A 26415-nucleotide genomic window follows, 5' to 3' on the forward strand; every position below is an offset into this window, starting at 1 on the left:
CCACAAACGTGCGCACAGGAACTCTTTCGAAAGCGATACAAACGGAAGGCGGTAGGAGAATTTAGAGAGTAAAAAAGATCTCTATAAAGAAAGGATATCACAAAACGCTGGATTCTCGTCGTTCAGCAGCGGGTCGTGGGCACGTATAACAATTAAATTCAAATTTATCTTCTCACTTCCCGGTGCCTTAGCGTTTTTACTTTCCTTCCTGCGTTCCTGCTTTCTGCGCGCCGCAACTCGGAAGTGAGAAATTTTCCGAGCGCCGCTTTTCCGTTTTCTACCTCCCTCGTGGTGTGTTTTATGGAATTTATTCATTCACAATGCCCCGTTTTGCTAGCCCCGACGACCTTTTCACTTTCCCATGCAAACTATTGTAATTGTTTCTAACGGGTTTTCTTTTCTCCATTTTCTCTTGCTCCTGGCGGGGTTTTGGCAGAAAGCAACAGCGGCACAATGAAGCTCTACCTATTTCTCGCCATCGTCGTGTGCAAATCGTGCAATTACTTCTCCCACGCCGAGTACGACTCCCTCGTCGACTGGGCCAACCGGGGCCCGGCGGAAGCGGACGCGTCGCTCGAGGGCGGTGAGTTCGAATGGTCCCCGTACGGGCGGCCCCCGTGGACGTCGGCGGTGAAGCGCAGCGCCAAGGCGGACATTCAGACGCGTCGGCGGAGCTCCCTGGACAAGAACTTCATGCGCTTTGGCCGGGCGGACCCGCAGGTGGTGCGCTACTCGCGGGCCTCCAACCTGATGCGCTTTGGCCGCCCGGACCGCAGCTTCATGCGCTTCGGGCGTGACAGTTGGACGGGCGCGGGACCCGACCAGCTGGACCTGGGCACGTTGGCTGGCGCGGAGGACCTGAGCAAGGAGTACGCGACCTCGACCGAGCAGCTGGAGCAGGCAGACCAGGCCTCGGGGTTGGCCTCGAAGCGCAATGCGGCGGGCGGCGCCTCGGAGGAGATGATGGCCGCGGGGCTGTCGGAGTCGGGCGAGCAGATCCGACCGAAGCAGGTCGTCTACTATCGGCGGGACTCGCCGAAGAATCTGATGCGTTTCGGCAAGCGGCGGCCGGCGGGCGCCTCCGGTTACATGCGCTTTGGCCGGGCGAACTTAATGCGCTTCGGTCGGCGAAGCGACGAACCCGAGCTGGACGACCGTGCCCCGTTGATGTTTGGGCGCATTGCCCGTGCCGGCTCGTCCAATCTGATGCGATTCGGGCGCGCCGGCAACCTGATGCGTTTCGGACGCTCCGGACCCAGTGAGACGGCCCCGGCCGGACCCGCAAGAAACCAACCCAGCAATGGAACATCCTCACTTCCGGCGGAAGACGGCAGCGCGCCGGTGGCCCGAGCAACCGCGACACTTCCCGCGAATCTGCTCGAACTACTCGACGGCGATCGATTGGTGCCGGGGCTGACGAAGGACCAGGAACTGGCACTGCTCGACGCGATCGACGCTGGCGAGGGTGGTGCAGCCCAACGCGTCGGTTCCAACGAACGACTACCGCTGTACGTCGTCGAGAAGTAGTCGGTTCCTCGACCCGATCACCCCAAACGATTTCCCTCGCTTGCCGCTTGATGCAAAAGTACGGATTGCAAACTCCTTCCCTTCTCCCAGAGTAATCCGCAAAATGGCGTATTGTTGATAAAATAACATAACATAACGAACGCGAATAATCCAACAGGACACGTTTCGAACTGGATGCATTCCACAATGTTAACAAAACAAAAAACATAAAGGCTGGTATCAACAATGCGGATCATTTTGCACTACCTATCGCGGGGAGAAATGGGCGAAATTTAAAGAGGACTTATTTAACAAATGCCAAAAAGTATTAACTAGCTCGCCGGAAGAAAGCTACGGATGGACAATGGAAAAAGTGGAAACTGCTTCGATGGGAATAAAGAACATTTGACGACGGACGCAACCGATGCAAACAGAAGACGAGAGGAAAACGAAAGCGAAAGAAAGTGAACTATGTATCAATTATCCTTCGCCCCAATACCTTTGCACGTAGTTTCCAAGATTTAAGGGGGGATCTAGTGGCAGCTCAGCAACAAAACAAAACAAAACAAAAAAACTAATACTAAATTAAACCTTAACGCAACCAACCACGGGAGCATTAGATGCTCGCCAAAAAAGGTATATTTAATGAGAGGACAATGTTAATGATCTTAGCAATTGAGAATATTAATTATATTATTGTATACATATACACACAGCACATTAAAGCATCCAAGCAAAAGAAAACTCATATAAACAGGCAAACAGAAGGAAACAAACCATCGGGGAAGGAAGGAGTTGGTTGATTGTTGGTTTTCCTCCTGGTGTACATTATGGCAGAGATCAGTGTCGTTATAGTCGGAGCAAACTCGGAACGCAAACGGAAAACTAAAGAAAAAAACAACTGTAAAAATAAAGTAATCAATCGATTTTACTCTTCATTGGCAAGTTTACTGGTGGGTCGATCAATTAGAGTGTTAATTATTTACAGCAGCATAAAAGGAGCTCATGATGTTTTTAATCAGGGTAAGTTTGGTAATCTAGATTCCAATATTGGTACTGGTTTCGCAGTTTAAACGACTTTCACTTTTACAAAACAAAAATGGTCTTGTGGGAGTATACACAAACAAAAATTTTATTTATTTTTTTCTCGATTGCATTCTTATTTAAAGCATAATTAATGATCTAAACATTCCATACAATTGGCATTAATTATGACCCTTTTGTTCGATTCAATGTCTATAGCCTTGTTCCATAGCCACAGATAAGATGTAAAACATCTACAAAATGTCCATCCGAATCACAAGGGTAAGTAAAAAATTTAATTACGATTTTTAACTGTAGAAAATCGATTTTAACCGTTTTCTAAAGTCATCTAAAATTCGATATATGTGAAACATTTCAAACGAGTTTTGCAGTGAATTATTTCAAAGTCAAACATGGAACTTTTTTATTCTGGCGCGAAAATTATACAACGGACTTTAAAAACTCTAAATATAATGTTTATTTTATTGTTCTTTTTATATTATTGTAATTGCCTCCGTTCATTATTTATACTTAAAAATTATGCTAAAGCTTTATGCTTCAACGCTGAGCACTTTTAGCTCTAAATATATCAATACAACTAAACATATTTGATCATGGCAGGCTTGGAAAATTGTTTATCCACATCAAGTGCTAAAATCTTTGGCATTGTACCACAAAATTTCAGTAGTGAAAATACACTATAAAAATCGAAAATAATAAAATTATGAGTCACCTTCCAGATAGTGAAAAATTGGTTGAAAGTAACCGGCGCTTCAAGAATGTTTCGAAAGAAAGTCACGGTGCGCAGGTTAAATTTTCAGCTGAAAGTGGTATGTTCTCAGGATCAATGTTTGGAGATGGTTATAACTTTTCTAATATAGATTTTCCCTTTGCTTAAAATAAACCGAAGATAATGCTGATAAAAAAGAATTCAAAACGGTTCAGTTACAATATCGTAACCTTTCCGAAACGCCACAAATAGGCATTCTGGCTGGGTCAGCTGCGTACAACAAATCCTACAATAATACGTAAGTATCGCTGGTATTTCATTGAATTGCTCGAATGTATAACGGTTCTCCATTTAAACGTTTTCAGTGACGACATTTTGAAACATCTCTGCGTAGTTTACCTCTTCACATTCCTGAAACCACCATCGAAATGGACGCCCGAAACATTTACTGAAGTAGCGGAGCTGGAGTCCACCATCGCCGCAACAAACCTGAAAACGGCCCTTCCCATTCGAAGGGAGGATAAACTGTACCACATCCATCTCTCTAGCAGTCCGCTGGTCAAAGGCCGTTTCATACCCACAGCCCGGCAAAGTTCTAAAAAGGCTCGCCTAGGTGTCCATCAGGCGTTGGCTCGAATTAAGCGTGGAAAGGCTGCAGTTTGGACCTGCGATACGAACTACTTTCTGATCCGGCGAGTACAGGAAGGTTTTTACTTCTACACCATGAACCTGCAGGGAAGACCAACACTGATGTTCTTTAGCTGCCACCGGCTGATGGTGGACTTCGTTCAGGAGACGTTCGGTTGCACGGAACAATCGAAGTATTTCCTCACGAATATGAGACTTCACTCGGTTGAGGAGAACGATGTTGTCCGTATCGTTTGGAAGATGAAACGTTGCGTCGGTATGCGGCTGATAGACCCCCACGAAGCTATTCTGCACGGAAACATCTGCCTGATTGGACCGAATTTAGAACGCTCGTTGGAGATTGGACTCAACGTTCTCGAACGTGTAGGACCAACGCAACCTAAGCCACGTTCCTGGGACAATAAAACACTGAATGGGTTCTACAAGAGATCGGCTAGCACCTGGACTGCTGCCGAGAAAATGGCGACGTTTCTGCGTGATCGAAACGAGCCGTCATTATCGATTGGCCCATACAGTATAGCGTGTAGAACAACTGCTATAGGTCACCGTCAACGGAAACACTTTGAGGAGCTCGTCAACTACTTTCTCGCATCCTGTACGGCATTATTCGTCGTTGGTCTCGACTGTTGTCTGCTGCTGTGGACATACGATAACTTTTTCCACTGGTTCAGCCCGTTTCGGTACAGTTCCCTTCAAGAGGCGGCCGACGTGGTACCCAATCGAGCCAGCTTCCTCATCATGACCAACGCACTGTCCAAGGCTTCACAAACGTTGTACGAATATTTGTTCGAGCTGGGCATTTTCCCGGAGCATAGCATCGAGCTAGTTCCGCTGTGCGTGGACGCAAGGCGAATTTCCGACATGCGCACCGGCAGTGAGGATGAAGATTCACTCGATCAGGAAGGCTTCACCATTTCTCCAGCGAACGAGCAGGGCTGGACTAGTTTCTACGCACCGACTTCAACCTCTCCATCGGTGTTGCGGTTAGCTCGTCAAATGTTGGACATGGTCTACCGAACGGCAGAGGATCGATGTGACTAACCTACGGTGGGAAGTGTGCCTAATATTAAATATCACTCCGGCAAATGGTTTAACCACAAACGTGACCACAAAGCAGGTGACAAACCTTTTTACGTCGATTCATTGAATGCTAAGGATATATTTTTAATTTACTGATGGCAATGTTCAAACGAAGGCTAAATAAAATAATTCTTTTGTATGCGAATAACCTTTCGATCTGCCCAGCTTCTCAATTAAGTCATTTTTTAGTCAATTTTTCAGTCAATTGGACCTTTTGTCGATATTTATGTTCTCGATACGATTTATTGTATGTATAGATTTACAATATTTAAAGCAACTTAGGCCCAGTGGAAGGATTCCTACTCTTTCTGCCAGACTAAACAGAGCACCAACTTTCAGTTAGTGAATTACTTTGTAGTAGAATCAATTCCACGAGACCTCGGGAATCTTTCGGTTGACTGTGTACCATACTTCGATAAATAGAATAATATATACAGATCGCTTTTCATGTAACTCAAACATCCAACCCTAAAGTACAGGTTAATAATACACACTCAATAGAATAGGAGCGACCCGCTGTTTCACGTTTCGTTCCTCAAAATGCACCACGCGATCGATCAATACTATGCTGCTTATGCTGGGTTACTTTCAGTATCCTTCCGGGTTTCTCTAGTTTTCACGTCTCTCTTTCACTCTAACACCAGGTTCAAAACAGGCTTGGGCAATGATTTTCGGAAGGATCCATATCGTTTGTGCTTACGAGGAGCCAACGCTGGCGCTGTGCGTTAGAAGCATCACGTCCTCGGGCAGAGGATATCGTTTGTACTGTCGTTCCGTCACCAGAAACACAACGAGACCACCGTACACGATGTAGAGCAATCCGAGCGTGTTGATTAGGATGGCTTGCGGGGGCAGAGTGGAGTAGTTCGGTCTGCGGAGAGAATGGAAGAGGCAGTTGAAAAGCTCGTTCGTGATTCGAAACGTGGTTATGTACTTACACGGAGAAGATGGCCTTTTCAAGCAGTCCCAGGAGTGCCGCGGCTATGGCCAGCACGAATCCGGCCACTCCGAAAAATACGTGAACTGGCATGTAGGACGCCCGCAGTTGTTCGCGTACCCCGGGGAAAAGATATGCCGCAAAGCCGAACACGTACTGCAAGATAAAAAGAACGAAAATGACATATCAGTACTAAGGACTTTTCATCTTATAAGTATTTTTTTTTGTTTTGGTACAGGTGACTGAAATAATTTAAAAAATTTACTAAACCACAAAAACTTAAGTATTCAAACCTAACATTTGTTTAGTGCATTTGACTATCTTTTTGAAGTTTTGATTTAGTCGTAAAGAAAAAGAAATCGATTGCAATGAGCTGTTATTAGTTTTTTAGAAGGAGGAGAAAAAATTAATTGACATCCAAAGAAAACATGTTCACTCAAAAGAGAAAGAAATTTGTTAGAAGATATGCAATATCAGCTGTTCTAGCTTCTATGTCAAGATTAGAAGAATCTTCATAAATTATATTTGTAGCATTTGTAAAATGAAAAGACAAACCTATGTTTTGTAGAGTTGAAATAATATAATTCGCAATTCAATTCCTTCATTAATAGATTTTTTAAAATTTCAAAACAGAAGTTCCGCATCTCGGCAACAAATAATTTAAGTGTAAGCGTGCGTGACGAATCTTTACAGTAAATGTAGGAAAATTATTTCTCATGCGTAGGTAACAATATTCAGGTTAATTCGACAGTAATTGAAAGCTCTTTGTGCTAGATATCGATTAGATTAATGTGTAGGAATGAACAGCTTTCAAAAAATATTTATAATTAGGGCAAGCCCAAACGCATGTAGCACACACTTGAATGTCAAACACTAGCCATTCCTTACGTTATTAGAGTACCGTAAGATTTATCTGAGTATCGTAAAACTTCGATAAAAAATCGATAACAGTGATCGATTATCTTTAAACGTAATTAGAAATTGTCAGAGAGATTGTGAAGACCGGTTTGTTTTGGTTCTTAACACGTTATCTGTATCTATAAAAAGCAAAACCAACCGATCTTCAATTTGATAATTCGTGGATGAAGTTCAAAATACCCTATTATCCAACGATGCCTTGATTGGATAAACAGTGCCTAGGGAGGTTTAACGATTTCAAAGTTTAAGGGGACACGCGACATGTTTAAGCTTGGCCCTGTGTACTGATCTCTCCGTCACTTTCACCGGACAAACACTCTTGTGTTGATATCGTTATGTTTTCTACATATTAGCTATTTTTTCCGAAACCCAGTACAATATCCTTTCCGTTGTGACCAAATGAAAAATAATTTTCTGAAATTTGCTGCAAAAAATCGTCAAGCACCTTGTGTATCATCACGATGACGATTTCCCATTTTGTTTGCTAGTACAAACACATGGACTTGTAACTCTTAAATATTAAATTTTTAATTGGCGTATCAAAACATGTGATGCGTCCTTTAACATTTCCTCTCAAATGTAATGAATAATAATCGGCCTATTCAGTTTCCTACCTGCAGCGAGAAGAGCAGCACCGCCGTCAATCCGACCCACGAGTGCAGCGTGTACATATTCGGAATCGCTGACGGTTTGGCAAGATTGTGCGAGTCGAAGACGGCCACCAGCGCCACGACGGTGAAAATGAAGGCCGCCCCGTGGATGGTGGCGTGCGTTATCTTGAGCGGCTTCTTGCGAGCGTACCGGAATCCGCGGTATATCAGAATGGCTGCAAAACAAAACACACATACGGAGTCGAAATGTACATGCTGACGATTCGATAGGCGGCCACATCCTGCCCACTTACAGTTTCCGTAGAGGAAAATCATGCCGACGGACATCAGCAGCGGATGCCAGTTGAACTGCACGGACGGCTTGGAGGACCAGGCGAGCCCATCGAGATGGATGCCGATCCAGCAGCTGACGAGGATGATGATCGTGATGCCGACGAGCTGCGTCACCAGGTAGATGATGCGAAAGTTGTTCAGGGCCGACGGTGGCGGCGGGCTGTTATCCATCCTGCTAACCGAGGGTGCCCAGTGCCACGTGGGTGAGCTGTAATGATAGAGGACATGTTCAAGACACGTGGTCAGCCTCGTTCAGTCTTCGCGAATCGTGAATATTGCCTGATGGCTTCTCCGCATCACTCATAGTGGAATGCTGATGGCATCCACTTTTGCGCCGCAAAGTCCCTCCTTCGATGGCAGTCATATTCACTAACAAAACGATGTTTTATGTAATGATAGCGTAAAGCAGAATTTAAGCGCTAGATTGTATTGAATTTCAAGAAATGCAACACGATGGTATCTTGAAACAATTGAAATGAATCATAGCTTAATGAGTCCAAATAACGCACCATAAAATTTCCTACAATCAGCTAGAACGTGGTTGTATCGCTTCAGATTACATTGAACAAATTAATTTGAAGAAAGCAAAGAGTTAGTCATAGCCTTGGAACTAGCAAATAGCCTGACCGATGACGTGTTCCCGCTTCAAGTGGAACAATCAGATAAAGTTTTTGTGTGGAAATAACGATTTTTGCTTCACTCACTATTTTTTGCACTTGGTGTTTGTTTAACTGTAGTACATAGTACAACGGGCGGAGATATTTGGCTTTATTTTTGGATATATTTTGCTTAATTTTAAATCATGTGCCAAACATTGTTCTCAACTATTTAAATCGTTGTGTTATTTTATTATTTTCCTTTTTCTACTCCTAATAGCTTAATTATTCAAACAGGGATAAACTATTAAACAGGACTAACTAACGGGACTAAACTATTTTCTTTAATTTCGCAAAGCATCGGAATTTTATTTAAAAATGCGACCTTCAAAATTCTGTATGTTTTTAAGTTACAACAACTGTCTCAATACTTCCATTCCTATGTAATGTAAAAGCTAGTTATATAGAAAAAATAATACTAGTTAAACATAAATTATATCACAAGCTCCGTCGGTAGAATTAGATAGTGAACTAAACTTGACAGACTCTTTTTCGCGCCAGATGGTCTAGACATGATACAATTGACTCACTTCGCTTATCGATAAACATTTACAACTTGGTCGTACAAATCGTCACTTCTTCGGTGAAATACGACATAATTTCGCTTCGTTCAGAGTTTTGTTGCCATCGTAATGGAATTGAAGTGTGTTCCATGATGATCAAGACATACGATAAGCACAGATGATTTTATTTGAAGTGGGAAAGGGTATTGATAATCGTGTGCGTTCTAAAGGATGGGCATTTTATTTGGAATAATCACAGAGCTTCATCGTGAAATTATCTTTATTCCATAGAATACACAGATCGAACGGCGACGATTCATCGTCAAACTGCTCAATTTAGCTGATCTGCCCACGAAGAAGACAATGTTGAAAAGATTTGAAAATTATTATTGCCTTCGTTGCTCAACTAGATAGCAATCACATGTTAAATCTTCAAATAACTTTCCTCAAATGCACACTTTATCTATGCTCGTCATCTTCAGGCATAACTGACATCCTTTTTATTTCATAGCTAAAAACGCGTATGGCATCGAAAATGACTACAAATCAAAAAGCGTCTTTGGAAAGCGACCTTGGCACGCACCGGCACGCGGCCTGACTCAAGTGCGGCCAACCGTATCATTCGGGCCTCTTTTGCAAGTAAAGAGTATCTTCTAAGCTCAAGCCATGCCACTCAACAGCGCCCTGATTAGGTTCTTCCGTAACGGGCCGTTTTAAAATAACCTTCCGATAACATCACATTCAAGAGGAACGTCACGTGTTGTGAATTCGCAGTGCATCTGTTTTTTCACTCTTCTCTATTCGTTCCACCATGACCTTCCCCGGTGGGCGTTGGTTTCTACATGGTTCGAATGTGTGGACGTTTTTGTTCTGGAATCAAACTTTACAGCTTATGATCACACGCGAATCGGCAAAACATTTGTGAGAAAGTTGCGGTTTTTTTAAAAGCGGAGCATGACCTCAAGAAGTGAGGCCGGAGTTTTCTTTGGCGAGTCCGCAACCTTGACGGCAGATAGTGCTCATTGTGAGGCGTGAAACAAATTAAGTCGCTTTCGCCATTTCAATCCGCGTCAGTCGCTCATTTTTCTGTCAGACATCTCAATTCGAAACCGCTTCTTGTTGTGACAATGTGTGGCTCAATTTGGTTGAATTTCACGATGCGATCGATCTCTCGAAAGATCTCTAGAGATGGATCTTCCTCGATTTATTACAAGCATATTTATGGGGTGGTGCTTGAAAGCTTATATTTAGCTTAAATTAAAAAAAAAACAAAACACAATGATTACAAAGAATTTTAAAAACCTGAAGAAAAGCGTTTCAAAACAAACATGTTCAAAAATACTTGGTCCATTATCTACGTTTAAAGCACTGGAAGTTTATTTCAAACAAATTCTAGAATTTGATTTAGCAGATGTGTCTACTAATTTTGCATCCACTTCAAGAAGTGCACATATGCAGAGGAGGATAAAAAATCAATTTACGATTTTTATGAATAAAACAAAAAGCACACAGTACATGAAGCAAATGGTGAGGAATCCATAGCATTCAACTCTTGAACAAGAGATTCAAAGGAAATTTAGAAATTCATTGAATGTTAACTCAACAAACCAACCGAGACGAACTCCTCTTCCGCCGCGATTCACACGGAATGTTTGCAAATGAAGGCAAATACCAAAACAAGTGAGGTGTTCATTATTCAGAGGGTTCAGTACCGGTATTAATTTATTCAAACCTACCGCCAACTTCACGCCTTCGTTACTCGACGAACATGAAAAATATTCTTATCCACAGCAGTGGAGGTCAATGGGAAAAGTGAAAAAAAAACATTAAAACCATGTTTTTATTGATTTTTCTTACCACCAATGGTTTTGTTCGCCATTGTCACATCATATTTGCCTCGTTCTTCTCACGCAAAGCGTGCAAGCATGTCGCCACGTAATGTCTCTATCGGCACGATTCGCCGGATTCGTCGAGGACTTTTAGAATGGGACACTCTGTCCGGACTTTCGTTTTCATCCCACCCTACACCAGAAAGATGAGGCATTCCTGGAATGCGTATATTAGATGAAGCGCTGGACGCTTAGAGTTAAGTACCGAAAGGATTTGAGAAACAATTCTACTTCACTCGAGGACCAGCTTAATGGTTGTTTTATGGTGCACGAAGGAAATGAGGCTCTCCACATAATTACTACGGTTATGGGGCAACATTTGTGAAAAATATGGACTCAACTAGACCAACACAATTCGGGAATAAAATATCACTTTATTGAACTTTTGTGTGTGCAAAATACTGTTATTGATACATGATGTTCTTGTTCAATTAAATGCTAATTGTTCTTTTCATTCAACTTTAATAACCTTGCTTTAAGTCATAAACATAGAATTCATCAAAATTTGTAATTAGGTTGTAAAATTACGTAGTTTAAATATTTTATAACGCAGATATTCGACATTTGCACGACGTTCAATTTAATTCAACTTGTTAGACTAACATCAACATTTCCGGATTTTTTTTAAATTATATTTTACAAATTGTAAAATAAATATGCCAAAAAGGTTGTAAAACAACACCCCCAGTATGCACATCAGAAAAGATAACTGATTTGTGTACAAATTACAAATTAATTCCACCTACTTATCGTCTGCTATGTTCTTCTGCTGGCAACACAACAAAGCCCTTTTACCATTAAACTGCCTCTATCCAACATGTTGGCACATTTACGCTGACTCGCAAACACTCGACCCTCCAAGACGGAGACAAATTGGCGGTTTGCAAAGGGGACACAAATCGTGCCGTCTTTGCATAACAAAAAACGATGGGAAGCAATATCGTTGGGCAGGGCAGTTCATTACAAGCATGTGAGCTCGCACAAGCAATAGTGCACAAGAGCTTTTTTTCTCTTTCAAAGAAATAACATCCGTGGCCCTGTTACCCCGTCCGGAAAGACGCACAACAATCGGTGCCTTTTTCTTCCAGGCTTTATGCGAATGAAAAGCGACTGCTTATCCACACGATTTGACCTTCCGCAGCATCAGAAGCAGAAGAAACGGCATCAGAAATCGCGAAATGCAGTTGGCTCGACAATGGCGAGGGCAGTAGGGACACGCAGCGCATAGGGGAGACCATCTGGGGACCACCTTATTTTCCATATGGTTAGAAACTTTATTCTCCCACAACGGCACAACGATGCTAACGATGTTAATGATTATTAATGATGGTAAGGTCTCGGTGGTGGAAAACTCCAACAAACTTATTTCGTGCCTTGGAGGAAATTGAAAATAACAGGAAAAATGGTCGCTAATGGAAAACTTTCCTCAACGCTTCCAGGGTACAATCACCTCCGAGTGAAAAATGCACTTTCAACATGATGGAACAAATAACATGGATAAAAAACGCGTGCAGAGGATCAGGTTCACATTACACCAATTTCTTGTGCAACTTGTTGAAGCAAGACGATAAAAAGTTCCATTAAAGGTATTTAATGCACAAATAAACATTACTCATTGGAGACACACACGCACTCGCTGACAAACACACTAGCAAAAAGATAAAATTTGAATCGAGGAAAATTACTCTCGCCAGGAGAGTTTCCCTTCTGACTCTTTATTCAGAGGATGGTCAGGATTCGTAATGGGGGGCGTAATGTTGGTTCATTAACTGTCGCTTTCACAACCAACTCGTGGCATGGAAAATCAATTTCTTGAACTTGATTTTAGTAAAAGTTACCTTGAAAATGCTTCTAACAATAATGTTTCCTACTACTATTACCGAAGTTGTTCACCCGTCCCATACGGGAGCTGAAGGTAATTTAGGAAAGGAAAATAAACGAATTGGCGTGGAAACTTCGTCGAAATGGTCCCCCGTGGGCATAACTTTCGTACAACAGGTCACCGTATGCTTCCTCTCCCTGATTCCCGTTCCACCGTTTGTTGCTTTCGGAAGCTGATATCCAAACACACGCAATGTGCTACGACTCCAGTTAGCCGCACGCACACGGGGAGCAGCAGTAAACCTACTTGCCTTTACTGTTGGGAGCACTTCCAGCGAACAATTAATCACTTTTTCGCGTTTTCCGCAGCCAGCTGGAAGCCCTCGACGCAGCTGTACCGGAACCGATCTGTGTGCCAGTCGGAAACTGTGTGACGGGTTTTCCCGTGATGATGATTTTGGTGGCGAACGCTTTTCACCTTTACTCTCGCTCTGTGTCGCCCTTTCTCTCTCACTCTCCTGCTCACTTCGGCACCGTTTTTCTGTCTTTCTTGGCGTGGCAAAACCGCGAAACGGGCTCCGTGCTCGATCGCGAATAACAGAACCTTCCAGTAGCGGAAAACGTACCGTAACCCGATGCCGCACGCGACACACTGACCGAAGCGCGTTCCAAAATACACTGCCGTGGAGCATCCGCGAGTTGTAAGCGGCTCGGTGGGGTTGTTTTCTGTGGGGTGCTTCGATGAGGGTGGAAAGCTCGTGAGAGACTCGCGAAACTCGGGGCGATTTGGGGAGATAAACTGGGAGAAAGAGCACAAGATAGAGAGAAAGAGCACGGAAAAGCTCGGAAGCTTATGGTAAAGGCTGGATTACGCCAAGTTGTAACATACAAGAAGAAAAATGAAACACAACTCCATTCAAGTTAACAGAACTTAGCTCGGGGTTTACTAAATTGAAAATTGTATCAGCTGTGGGAGAAAAAGGAAAATCATATGGATTTACATTTTTAAATTGACTACTACTCGTTCAAGGAAAGCTTTCAACTGCACGCCCACCTTTCGGTGTGATACAGAACTCAAATCTACTTATTTCAACTAACTCAAGCTATCGTTGATGATATCATAAAGATGAACCGTCACATTTCCTGTTCCTCCGCCGTGGCTTATCTTCCCAGTCTCTCGCAGTATCAACAACGTTGAGCGAGCCATCACGTTAACTCTTAAATGGAACATGCCTTTTTTAACAACGACGAATATCTGAAACATTATAAATTTTAATTTAAGTTGAATAAATTGTATAAACATATTCAAATGTTACATATTAGAAAAGGTTAGTCAATAAACATACAATAATATAATCCGTATGGATTATTTTATCAACTAAATGAGTAAACGATTGCATGCAAACCTGTTATTTGTTCCCAATTATTTAAATTATTTAAATAGTGTATAACTTTTTTAAAAAAGGGAATGGACATATTTTGTATAATACTTCTATTACTAAAAATTCCAACAACTCTCCTGTAACGGTTGCATTTCACCTGTTGGACATGACTGGTGACGTCTCATTAAAAAGGTTGCCCCAATATTTCCCCCAACGATATTATTTTATCTATCAATATGAATAAAATGATATTATATTTTTCAGCTATAGTTTAGTTAAATATGATTAAATATGAATATGAAATATGATCTACAACTATAGCTTATCTGTGTGATGTATAATTGTTAACAAATCAGGTTATCATTTCCAACATTGTCGCAGATTGTTTCATTGCATTACTGCAGGTTTGTTATCTTTATCTACCAGTCTACCGTGCAGTTTGAATTGCTAAGCAAGTCACTCATTACATTCTAACGAACCACAGAAAGATATGGCGATTTAGAGGGTATGAGGCAAGATTTTTACTTCGGGAGTATAATCGCTCAAATCACAATTTCACTTGAAAGGAGTATAATTTTGTTATAAATTTAAAGCAAAATCTTTTTTATAATTCTACATACGATCTGAAAAGAGAGAAAAAGTTAATCAGGTAAATTAAGTCTCATTGTGAAGTACCCAAACAAAAAAATTGAGAGAACACGATGTTGTAAGAGTTTGAAGCGCATTTGTTTGGATTTATTACCGGTCATGTAAGGGTGGCAAAAAAAAGAACGGGCCAACTTAGCAGAATTAACATCTATATCTCAAACGAGGCGCACAATGATAGAGGTGGTAATGCATGTCGGACACTATTTACAAAACGGTATACGGTTTGTTGTCTTCGGGCCGCAACAGTAAAGCTTAACCGTTGTCTCGCTTTCAGTAAACTACTACACTCCGAGTTTAAACCATAGGATAGAATGAAAATCAACATTCGGTTTCCCTAGCAAGTACGTTCTATTGCGGGAGGGGTCATTGCAACACTAGCTTCAATGCATCATATATGGTTGTTATTAAGACACCATGCCGTTTTATTATCATTATTATATCATCTGCGTGCAGGCGCGAGCCTCTTAGAAGAACATTTCTAACTCCTGTCGCTGTCGACACGCTGTCATTTTTTGTGAACGAATAATAATAATAAAAAAAAACAATGCAATACAATACAATACATCATCATACTTCATAATAGTCTAATTAATACTATCGGCTCCTGGCATATCATCGTATGCCGCAGTGTTTCTCGTGTTCGAGTAGGAAAGGGGAAACAACCTAGACACTCTGATAAAGGTTAGATTTTTTTAAAGGAAAATTGTCAAAGTATTGTTAAAATCATTTCATGAAAAAAATATTGTGTTGGCATTGAGATTGGATTGAAAAAATTGTTACTTCTATTCAACTGTGCCTCGCTACACAACTTAAATAGTCTGAGGAAATTCGAACTGAGGATGTTTTAGTAGTGTTTGTACACTTTTAACGGTTTTTTGCTGCCTCAAACTAGCGATTTGTTTGCTTTTATTAATTATTTTGTCGATCCTATCACTCTTTCAAACGCATGCTACTCCCGTCCCTCCGGTCCTTAACTTTTGTAAGCCACTTTTCTTCATCTTTTTCATCTAAAAAACAAACAAATATAATAACTTAACGAAAGGAAATCCACCTACCGACCTAGGACTTTCCGAAACAGTTCTCCTAAATGCTGAAATGAAGCTACCATATCCTGCTCTCGCTTCCCCTAGATCCCTGTTTCCTCTTTGCTCTTTCTCTGGACGGTCCCTTGCTGCCGCTCACCGATTCCCGTTCGTTGGCGAAAGTGAACCTAAATATTAATGCGTATGTGTTTTTTTGCCTCTTTCTAAGTTTAACTAATACATAAGAAACTAACAAGCCTAATAGAGTACTTGGTACATGAGGAAGAACAAATAAACCTATAAAGCAAGAGGCTACGAGTTGGCAAAAATGAACGAGAAGAACAACCCTTTGTGAAAGGAAATCCTTTTTTGGTTTGTTGTTTTACTTCTTTTGACACCCCAAAAAAAATCTTCCTGCTTTCAACGGATGGTCAAATTTGTTCGGTTTGCTATACGAAGGGGGAGGCTGTGACGTAGGGATGATCCCTGCGTTGCTGTTCCTGTCACAAATTTGTCTTCTCCCACAAAGCTTACGTCGTCGTGCAAAGCTTGATTTTAGCCGCTGCCGATTTCAGAACGTTCTATATTTTATTATCTTTGTATCTATTTACTTATATGGATCTATCCATGCTTCTCTATTTCACATTATGTTAAAGGATTTTTGTTTTGTTTAGTTTTTATTGCACACAGCAACCAGTCCATTGCTACTCTCATTCAGAATTACCTCTGTTACCGATTCGGGGTGTTTGTTTTGCCGTTCGGTTGCTCGTTTCTGGGCTGATACTCCGGTTCTCAGTCGACAATTTTTGTTTTGCTAATGCTGACGTATCTCTTCCTAGCGGTATGCAGGCAATTGATGATGCCTGCCTAACTGATCTTCATAAGAACAACCATCGGTCAGGGGAGACGTGGTGTCATAGTGGGTAAGAAACCGAGGACAAGGAGCGACAACATGTTTGAAATCGACCTAAAGTTATCGCTGGCAACGCAGCGTGGTCACTATATAGACATTAGGGGTAGTAGCAACCAGTCTTGCAAGCCCCCAAATCGATCACGGTGGTGCCCGCTGCTCCTGGCCACTGCCTGTGATACTTGCTTTCCTTTCGCTAATCCCGTTTCTTTTCGCTCGCACTAATATAGATCTGTTTCTATCGCACGCTCACAGCTCACTTTTTCGTCGGTGTACCGCGCTGGGTAAGGCTTTCGAACCTCCGGAAGGTGTAGTTGATGAAGACCCAATCCTTAAGCACTTCCCCTTCCGGCTGTGGATGTGCAGCTGTGTGAGTGTGTATGGGGGGGAAGAAAAAGAAATAAAAACACTAAGCCTTCTTGGAGACACACGATAGTAGTCCGCGGATCACACTTACGTATCTCTAGTGCCACGTCCGGGAAATCGTCAAAGTTCGATGTGTCATCGATGGAACGCACCTCCACGGGAATCGCTGCCGGTCGCTCTCGTATGTGCTCCCAGTCGACCCCGCGGAAGAATTGCACTAGCTTCAGATCCTCAATTCCACGCTGCGAACCGAGTCTATAAGGCAAGTAATATAATTATTGTTTTTTTTTATCGTAACTAGTACATTCGACGAGCAGTTGCTAAAAGCTAGTTAATATTCTCTGAATAAGAACAATATGATAATAAATCAGCAATATAAATCTTCAGAACTAGATTCCTGAATCTGAATGTCTCTTTGCTTCGTTTTGGAGATGCTTGAATCTTTTAATGAGAGATTCATGAATCCCAGGCATTCATTAATGTTAAAATAACAGAAAAGTAGAGCCCAAAAAAGCACAAAAAAGCGAGGAGAGTCCCCCTCCCTTTTGGTGAAAAATTCATATTAATGAATCTCACCTAAATATTCATAAGGCACAACACTACTGAAAAAGTCCGAAAATTTCTAAAAAAAATAAGCCCCAAAGCTTTAAGCCCACGCCAAAAGATAGTCAATGAGTATACTAAAAAGTAGCCATTTACGGAAATAACAATCCTTTAAAATGATGAATTTGTAGCATTTGTAAAAGAGCAGCCGAAAAATCGCTAAAAAGCATTCTGGCAACATTCCAAACTAATGGACACTAGTGTTGATTAATGAATGCTTTTTATCACCGAATTGAACAATAGCACAAATCGCTTAATTTAAAACATCTCAGCAAGAAAAACAATCTTTATCATATTCATACCTTCTTTCAGCTTCACAGCAAAACTTCACTATCGTATCACGTGCCTCCTCCGAGATGGGCGTCTCGGGCGGGAAGATGAGTGTCTCCCGCCAGTTCATCACTTTTCGGTACGTATCCTGCGGGTTGTCCGAGCAGAACGGTGGATAGCCCATCAGCATCTCGTACATGATTACACCGAGCGACCACCAGTCACAGGCCGGACCGTAGCCCGTCTGCAAGAACACCTCCGGTGCTATGTAGTCCGGTGTGCCCACCGTACTGTACGCCAGCGCCCGCCGATTGCGCTTCCAGCTTTCGGCCCTTCGCTTCGAGTCCATCGGGCTAGCGCACGTGCCGATGAAGTCGGACGGTTTCGCCTGCGACAGATCGCGATAGAAGTCGGTACGGTGTGACTTCTTCAGACCGGTACAGAGGCCAAAGTCGGACAGCTTCAGGTGGCCGCGCGCATCGAGCAGTAGGTTGTCTGGCTTGATATCGCGATGGATGAAACCGAGACGATGGATCGAATCGATCGCTAGGGCCGTCTCGACGATATAGAACTGTGTGCACTCCTCTGACAGGGTGTCCTTTTTCATTAGCAACGTCATCATGTCGCCGCCAGGCAGGAATTCCATAATCAAATACAAATTTACCGAGTCCTGTGGAAAGCGATCGTATCACTAAAGTGCATTCAAAAAATATACCACCCCATTACCATTACCAAAACCCACCTGAAAACTGTAGTACATCTTCACCACCCACTGATGGTCCGCCTCGACCAGCACGTCTCGCTCCGCCCGCACATGGGCCACCTGTTCCTTCTCGAGCATGTCCGCCTTTCGCAGCACCTTCATCGCGTACACGTGACCGGTGTCCTTCTTCTGCACCAACCGCACCTCGCCGAACGCACCGCGACCGATCACCTTCAGTGCCTCAAAGTCCTCTACCCCCAGGCGGGACCGTTTCAGGCGCAGAAACTCTGTTTCCTTCTGGGCATGCTGCATGCGCTTCTCCTGGCGCTGCGACTCGGAGAGCGTTTCATCCTTCAGCGACGCCTCCAGCTTCGCCTGCCGCTGTTTCCTCTCGCCGTGCTGTGTGATCAGGTTGCTGTAGTAGTTCTCCAGTGTGACTTTCGCCTTCGTCGCCTTATCGAGCGTATGATCGCTGAAGCGAACCGTGTTATCAGTCGCTGTCATGATGGGCGCCACTATCTATGATGTAGCCGACCGCTTGTTCCTGTTCGATTTTGATGGTGATATTGGTGCGGGAGGTGGGGCTTCCCTTGCGTTTCCGGGAAAGGGGATGTGGACTGTCCGCTGCTACCGTACTTTACTTGTTCTGCTGCACCGGAAGACTGGCACTATATCTTCACTACCGCAGACAGCCTACAAAGGTACGAGGAACGAGACGTATAATTAGATCAAGCTGATGTTGTTGTCTGGTGTTAGACCGTCAGCATTGTGTCTGGTACGTTACATTTGCCAAAAAAGGGAAGGATTGTTTTCATATCTAAAAAGTCCACGGAGAGCTTAGATCTATAAACATGCGTTTCTTGTGTATCAGCAGTGGTTCTTCAATTCCACCTTCGTTTGTCACCGTTTCCTATGATCGGTTGTCTATTTCGAAAAAGTGGAAAAAAAACTCTTTGTGATTTACAGCGCATACTAACGATGGCGAACGGTAAACCCGCTTCGCAAGTAGAAGCAAAACATAAAGAACGTAACAATAACCCTACTTGCATGTACAGTGTTTCGATCTTTTTTTTCATAATTCTCAGCGCGCCCGTTGCCCTCCCCGTTCTTGGTGTGGCTTGCATCTCCTCCGTATGGTGCCACCTAGTGAAGCGGAAAAGCTTCGCACTAGGTAGACCACATTACATTGGCTGAATCAGCGCTGGGAAGGTGGAATCAAGAAGAATCTACTGTACACAGCAGTAAAAGGGGTTAGAAAGAGGTCAACGAGTCTGGAGTGGCACTCGCTCGGCGAAATACGACGACCACAAGCGTCACCTTCCACAAGAGGAGCGAAAAAACAGTACTGATTTTCTCATGGAAGGTGGGTGAGGAATATTTTTATGTAACGGCAAAGGAAAAACGACAAAACTGCATCATCATATGCAAAAGGGCTCACTGCTTCGCGGGGAGAAGGGTTGCAATGTGGCTTCTCTCCTCGGTCATGTTTTCCACCTCCTCCCCTGAGCCCTGTAAATATTGTCAAGTGCGACCTTCGAAACTTTCGTCAATACTGCAAACAAGCATACTCCCCCTTCGCCACCAAGGCTACCCCGTTTCCACCGTTGGCGCACACAACATCACGAAACGATTCGGATCGAGGCTGGTGACAACATACGCACTTGAAGCAAAATAAATAATCAACGCAAACATCACGTCACGCAAAAGTGAAAGAATTACTTCCACCAAATCCCGCACTCATCACTCCCTGTGCGGAATCTTCACGGTACACGGAAACACACTTTTGCGCGAGCCATGTTCTTCTAGTATTATTATTATGCAAGAACCTTTTCCCGCAGTAGAAAGAGGAGGCATTTTTCCACCAGGTATCCTCTTCCCCCAACGATTTTTATTACACATGAAAATGTGGGCTGATTAACACGGATTCTCTTTCACCTTTCGATTCTGCACTGTACTCGACTGGCGCAGCTTCGATGTTTGCCCCCAGAGCTACGCGAATATCCAGCATGAACTGCCGATGCTTTAGAAGGCGATGATGGTTAACGCAACCAGCGAGCAGCACAACACAGCACCACTTCCCTAACGGGATCGCGCGACGATAATTCGGTTTTGGTTCTGAGAGAAAAGTATTTACGTACGCGCTGAAATTTCTTTGTAAATTGTGCCTCCAATGCACGGTCGTAACAGAGGGTTGTGCAATTTGTGACGACCCGCGTATGCTAGCGCAGCACTACTGACGTCATACTACAGCTGCAAGAAAGAGAACCCTATGTTAAGTGTACGAAAAAACATTACCTCCCATTAAAACGACTTCCTATTGTGAACTGTCAGCGAAGAAAAGGTTGTTGAACAGCTGTGCATTTTTGGAGTAAAATATTGAAACTGTTCAAACTTGGATTTTATCCTTTGTCTATTCTTGGCAACATAGATATATTTTAAACAAAATGCGAAGTGATAGCAATTATAAGCAAATGTATGAAATAAAAAGGGTTCATCGATCGGGGACTACCGTGCTGTAGTAATCTTGGAAAATAAGTTTGTCAAACAGCTCGTAAACAAAACGTAAACAAACAAACTCGTTTTGCGCGATTCTATCGTCTTGTAGTGCGTCCTGCATTCAGTTCGAATTTACTACAATGGAAAACATTCTGGAACCCAGCAGCTCCGACGATAATATGCCGCCGGATAACAAGAAAGATCTTCAGTCGCTGCTTTCATCGGAGGATGATTTATTCGAGCCACCCTCTACCAGCAGGCAGGATTCTTCGGGCAACGAAGGTCCGTCGAATCGTGCCCTCAAAACGGAATTCGAGGATATTATAATGCCTGAAATGGGGCATGATAACACCGTGGTCGTCAAAGAACAAAAGGAACGAGACCGCGAGAAGCGTAAGGAAAGCAAGAGCAAACGCGAACTTGAAGAAGAAGAACGTGAAAAAATGCAGTAAGCAATCAGCGGTCAACTGCAACGACTGCAGCATTCGACTACTGGTTGTACAGAGAGTAATTTTTTTTTATTCTTTCCCGTGTCTTTTCAGGGTCCTTGTATCAAACTTTACCGAAGAACAGCTTGACCGGTACGAGATGTACCGTCGAGCTGCATTTCCCAAGGCTGCCGTTAAAAGACTGATGCAAACAATTACCGGCTGCTCCGTGTCGCAGAATGTAGTCATCGCGATGTCTGGTATAGCGAAGGTGTTTGTAGGAGAAGTAGTTGAAGAGGCACTGGATATGATGGAACGATCTGGGGAAACTGGTGCAATCCAGCCTAAGTATTTGAGGGAAGCAGTTCGTCAGCTGCGAAACAAGGGCCAAATTCCTAATGGTCGAGGACACAAACAGTTTTTCAAACTGAACTAGTAGTATAGGATTCTAATCAACCCAACTTATATGTATGTAGGAATGTTAGTCTGGTTTGGTTCAATGTATGACCATGATATCTCTTAATTTTGTCATGAAAAGTAAGTCAGATGAATTTTCAAAAGAAAAATAAAAAGTGGAGGACAATGTGCAAAATGCGACCGTCTCAGCTCTTCGTTGTTACCTTCTCTCTAGTAACCTTCCATGTTCTCTTTTCCTAGACCGCCATTACTTTCAACTGTCATAAAGCGATCGAAACGTCAAAACTAAACGCTCATTCTACCCAACGTTCGATTTGAGTAAATTTAAATCAATTACATTGTCTCTAGATCGACTAGTTATGTGACTAATTCGACTCAAATCATTGTGAGTCGATTCAAACAGTTTAGGATCAAGTCAGAATCGAATCAAATCGAGTCCCAAACAAATCAAAACAGATTCGAGTCCTAAACAAATCAAATCAGATTAGAATCCCAAACAAATCAAAACAGATTCGAGTCCCAAACAAATCAAATCTTTAGAATCCGTCAAAAGGGATTCGAATCTTTAGAATCCGTCAAAAGGGATTCGAATCTTTAGAATCCGTCAAATGGGATTCGAATCTTTAGAATCCCTCTAGGGATCGAATCTTCGAATCTTCCGAGTCCCGATTCTGCCAACACTAATCGAAACGTCAAAACTAAACGCTCACAATTTGATGCGGTTTGAGAAGTTTTTGTTTCTCCAGGTAAAATTCAACATTCATCATTAAATCGGGTTAAAAGGCGTCAAAAACATCTATAGTTCTCTTCCGTGTGTGCTCAGGCACTAATTTTTTGCCAAAATGGTAAGTATATCGCTCCTTAAAAGCGCCAATACAACCAACAACAAGCGGCATCCTCTGGGCAATGCCAGGTTATGGCGTCTTCGTCAAAATGGATACGCCGAAGACTATTTTTAATGGAATACCGGAACATTTTCTTATTCTTCCCAGACGATCGGCAAAAATAATAAAATGATTCAGCTCCTGAACTACAGGGTGCGAATCGTTTTGCAAGACTCACGTACTTTCATCGGAACATTCAAGGCCTTCGACAAACACATGAACCTCATCCTGGGAGATTGCGAAGAGTTCAGAAAGATCAAACCGAAAAATACCAAACTGCCAGAGCGAGAGGAAAAGCGTGTCCTGGGTTTCGTGTTGTTACGTGGCGGGAACATTGTGTCGCTGACCATTGAAGGTCCCCCGCCACCGGAAGAGGGTCTTCCGCGAGTACCGATTCCGGGTGGTGCCGGTGGTCCAGGCATGGGACGTGTGACGGGTCGAGGCATGCCCGCCAACATTGCCGGTGTTCCGGCTGGGCTGCAGGGACCGGTACGCGGTGTTGGTGGTCCTTCGCAGCAGCATATGGCACCGGTCGGTCGGGGTCAGCAAGTGTCCGCCCCACCACAGATGCGTCCAATGATTCCGGGAGGTCCTCCGCCAGGTATGATGCCAGGCGCTGGTCTCAATCCAATGGCAGGGATGGGCCGGGGAGCTCCACCACCGATGCGAGGTCCGCCACCCGGTATGATGCGCGGTGGTCCTCCGCCTAGACCATACTAAGCGCTTCATTGCCCGCATACAAAAACTAGAATTTAGCGTCTTTCCCAACATTACAAACAAAATTGCGGAACCTCTGATTATCCTCAAAAATGTAACTCTTCTACATTGTGTATTGATGTAAGGAATAAAGCGAATACATTTCTTAAGCGAAAATATTTACTTCACAGTTTTAACTGTAATTTTTATACAAGTTTTATTTTAATATTAACCAGCCTTTTTCGCAATTTTATGTTTCTCTCAGATACGACACGAAAATGTTTGATGGAATTCCGGCATTTTGCTCATAGCGTGCACAAACTCTATCTCTGCTATATTACCATTATTTTGAAGATCTATTTCCTTAAGAAGCTGCAAGAAATACCGCGACGTGAAGTAAATTTTCTCGTTGCGTAAATATTTAGTGTCTAAAAGTCTTACCAAATCCGCGATATTCTGTTTTTCATTGTCTTCAAGTGATTCGTGCTTCGTTAACCGGTCGCACAGCATCAGAATGTCCTCTTTTGTTATTAAATTATCGTTATCAAAATCTAGCAGAACAACATTTTAAGTGTTAAAAAATCAAAAATGGCATACTCACGAAAGAAAAACTACCCACCGTAGAGTTGAAATGCCCACGTTGCTTTAACCGCTAGAGGACATTTGTCGGAAAGTACGCTGAACAAATCAAGGAGATCTTCGAAGGAAAATCGATCATCGTTTTCCGAAGAAAACACATACAACAAGCGATCGCGAAAAGGATTGTGCTAGAAGAGAGGTAATAAAATGCACAAATTTATCACCTTTTTTAAGATATTGCGAGCTTTTGGCTTATGGCTTACCTTTAATTGTGGAAACAAATCGACCACATCTGGCTCGGGGAACCGTTTCGTAAAGGAAAAATCCCGTGCTCCGTCTAGAGCGAGACATTTCTGCAAAATGTATATTATTTCTGACTTGTTCAAATACGTTAGCTCAACGTATTCTTCAAGCTGCTCGTTGGTTATAATGCTGGTTTTGCTACCCATGACAAACACAAGACTATCGGGGCAGTCGAATTTCTTCTGCCTACGTTTGGAAGCAATCGAATCAATTAGGATCAATCAGTTATGACAAACACAAGCACGATAGAAACACCCAAATCAGACTAGATCAATTTACAGACAACGACCAATGATCGAACATATATAAACCGTTTAAAATACAATTTTAGTAACTTTTTTATTGTTTCTTTATGTCGTTGTTTTCAGTTTTTACCCGTAGTATTCAAAACGATGCTAGTACGGTTTAGCGCGGTGACTAACGTGTAACTTTTGCTTCATACTTTTGCTCGCGCTATTGATGCTCGGTTCCGGTCCGTTCTGACAATTCCATAGCGTTATCAAGCCGCTTTCGCCCGTGGCAATCAGATACTGAGCCTATAGTTTGATGGGAGGAAAAACCATTAAAAAAGATACATACAGATAAGCAACCCAATGATAAGGATGGGGGCGTTCAAGTGGCCGACCAATGAATGGTAGGTATAGAGGTACTTAAACAAGATCAAACACAAAAAAGCAGACATCGATATTACATACCTGGTCATTGTAAACACTTGCGCGAACTATCTGCCTGTTGCCGCTGAACGATCGATCCGGCAGGAGACATTTGTTATCGTATCTCAGCGTTCGAAGACATTCAGAGCTGAAAAATAGAATTTTTTCGTCTATGTTATATTGTAGCTTTTATTTAATACACCTAGCACATACCCTTTGTTATAGTTTGACCCACAAAGAACAAAGAAGCTCCCATTGCCATAATTATGCGTCCCAACAACATTGCAATCGATCGCCGACGTACGACGCATGGCTTGGGTAATTCTTTCTCGATCAAACATGGCCACACTGTCCTGACTTTCTACATCGTACAAATGTAGATCGTTGGTCGTCGTAATGCAGGCCACCAGATCTCGACCGGTAGGATCTTTATGCCAGTTGATGGAGTCGATCGATGTTTCCACATTGAAGCAATACTCCATCGCATCGTCCTCGGTTGGTTTCGAAATATCGAACACATTGATAAGTCCGTCAACGCTTGCACTTGCAAAGCGATCTGGATTGGTCGGATGAAACCGCACATTTGTGATGTCGTCACTGTGACACTCCCAATAGCAGCCGAGGTTCTTGCGTTCCCGCACATCGAAGAAAAGCAAAAAACTATCTCCATTTTTCTGCACTTCAGTCGACGCACACAGCACCCGATCGTTCTGGTTGATATCACATGAGGTCATGCTTTTCTTCAATCCCTCCGAAGTATCTGGACGCAGAAAAAAAAGTAAGCCATTAAAATACTCATTCCAAATCACTCGATCGAATAAAGATACCTTCGAAACGGTGCACCTCCTTTCCGGATCGTACATCGTACATAAGAATGTCCCCTCCTTCCGTACAGCAGATAAGGCTGTTGGAATCGGAGTTGAAAAATCGAACACCACGAATCCTACTTTTGTACTGGCCGAGTGTTCCATTAGCAAGAGCTAGTTCACCGGTGTCACGCACGTGATACAATTGCAATTCCTTGCGAGACAATCCCACGGCTAGTGAGCTAGAATCGTTTGACTGCGAAAGGTGTAGGCCACAGGTGCGTTTCAGCGATGCAGCTACTTCGGAACTGGCCGATATATTGTGCTGAAACAAAACTATCAGTTCTTTACTGCTACAAGAATCGGCGTCCGGAACCGGGGACTCTTCGTCGGAACTTTCCGCATCTGGAAATGAACGATATCAGATTGATTATAGGTCAAGATTACCTGCAATGTAAAGCATACCGTCAAACATGTTTTACAGATCAAATGTAAGTTAAACAAACGATACGACGAACGTGGTGCACGAGGGATCTTCAAAAACAACATAAACACACGTGGAAAACAAACCGGCATTTTGACAGTTCCAAATGT

The 26415-nt window shown here is 42.9% G+C and overlaps 8 protein-coding genes across 8 annotated transcripts; 4 read left to right on the forward strand and 4 right to left on the reverse strand.

Annotated features, from left to right (window-relative positions):
- The first annotated feature begins 444 nt into the window (after positions 1-444).
- Positions 445-1527, forward strand: LOC131294037 (FMRFamide-related peptides). The gene has a single exon (XM_058322084.1). The coding sequence runs from the start codon at positions 454-456 to the stop codon at positions 1525-1527; it is 1074 nt and encodes a 357-aa protein (XP_058178067.1). The 5' UTR covers positions 445-453.
- Positions 1528-2790: 1263 nt separating this feature from the next.
- LOC131294039 (uncharacterized) lies at positions 2791-4948 on the forward strand. The gene is made up of 3 exons (XM_058322085.1): positions 2791-2811; positions 3475-3557; positions 3625-4948. The coding sequence occupies exons 1-3, from the start codon at positions 2791-2793 to the stop codon at positions 4946-4948; spliced, it is 1428 nt and encodes a 475-aa protein (XP_058178068.1).
- Positions 4949-5683: 735 nt separating this feature from the next.
- Positions 5684-7957, reverse strand: LOC131280981 (plasma membrane ascorbate-dependent reductase CYBRD1). The gene is made up of 4 exons (XM_058310233.1): positions 7747-7957; positions 7457-7668; positions 5926-6080; positions 5684-5858 (listed from the first exon to the last, which is right to left on the reverse strand). The coding sequence occupies exons 1-4, from the start codon at positions 7955-7957 to the stop codon at positions 5684-5686; spliced, it is 753 nt and encodes a 250-aa protein (XP_058166216.1).
- Positions 7958-16506: 8549 nt separating this feature from the next.
- On the reverse strand, positions 16507-19248 carry LOC131284830 (serine/threonine-protein kinase tricornered). The gene is made up of 4 exons (XM_058313693.1): positions 18599-19248; positions 17889-18526; positions 17075-17238; positions 16507-16983 (listed from the first exon to the last, which is right to left on the reverse strand). Exons 1-4 carry the CDS (start codon positions 19061-19063, stop codon positions 16874-16876), a joined length of 1377 nt encoding a protein of 458 aa, XP_058169676.1. The 5' UTR covers positions 19064-19248; the 3' UTR covers positions 16507-16873.
- Positions 19249-21151: 1903 nt separating this feature from the next.
- Positions 21152-22065, forward strand: LOC131281184 (transcription initiation factor TFIID subunit 11). The gene is made up of 2 exons (XM_058310444.1): positions 21152-21503; positions 21598-22065. Exons 1-2 carry the CDS (start codon positions 21196-21198, stop codon positions 21917-21919), a joined length of 630 nt encoding a protein of 209 aa, XP_058166427.1. The 5' UTR covers positions 21152-21195; the 3' UTR covers positions 21920-22065.
- A 528-nt stretch (positions 22066-22593) lies between these two features.
- Positions 22594-23668, forward strand: LOC131289150 (small nuclear ribonucleoprotein-associated protein B). Its single transcript, XM_058318360.1, has 2 exons — positions 22594-22745; positions 22893-23668. The coding sequence occupies exons 1-2, from the start codon at positions 22743-22745 to the stop codon at positions 23502-23504; spliced, it is 615 nt and encodes a 204-aa protein (XP_058174343.1). The 5' UTR covers positions 22594-22742; the 3' UTR covers positions 23505-23668.
- Positions 23669-23741: 73 nt separating this feature from the next.
- LOC131282126 (calcium and integrin-binding family member 2-like) lies at positions 23742-24508 on the reverse strand. The gene is made up of 4 exons (XM_058311522.1): positions 24323-24508; positions 24100-24247; positions 23922-24031; positions 23742-23852 (listed from the first exon to the last, which is right to left on the reverse strand). Exons 1-4 carry the CDS (start codon positions 24506-24508, stop codon positions 23742-23744), a joined length of 555 nt encoding a protein of 184 aa, XP_058167505.1.
- Positions 24509-24757: 249 nt separating this feature from the next.
- Positions 24758-26296, reverse strand: LOC131294040 (WD repeat-containing protein 89). The gene is made up of 5 exons (XM_058322086.1): positions 26269-26296; positions 25843-26226; positions 25229-25775; positions 25058-25163; positions 24758-24898 (listed from the first exon to the last, which is right to left on the reverse strand). The coding sequence occupies exons 1-5, from the start codon at positions 26294-26296 to the stop codon at positions 24758-24760; spliced, it is 1206 nt and encodes a 401-aa protein (XP_058178069.1).
- Between the last annotated feature and the right edge of the window lie 119 nt (positions 26297-26415).

This window comes from Anopheles ziemanni, chromosome 2 (genome assembly GCF_943734765.1).
Source record: "Anopheles ziemanni chromosome 2, idAnoZiCoDA_A2_x.2, whole genome shotgun sequence".
NCBI lineage: Eukaryota > Metazoa > Arthropoda > Insecta > Diptera > Culicidae > Anopheles > Anopheles ziemanni.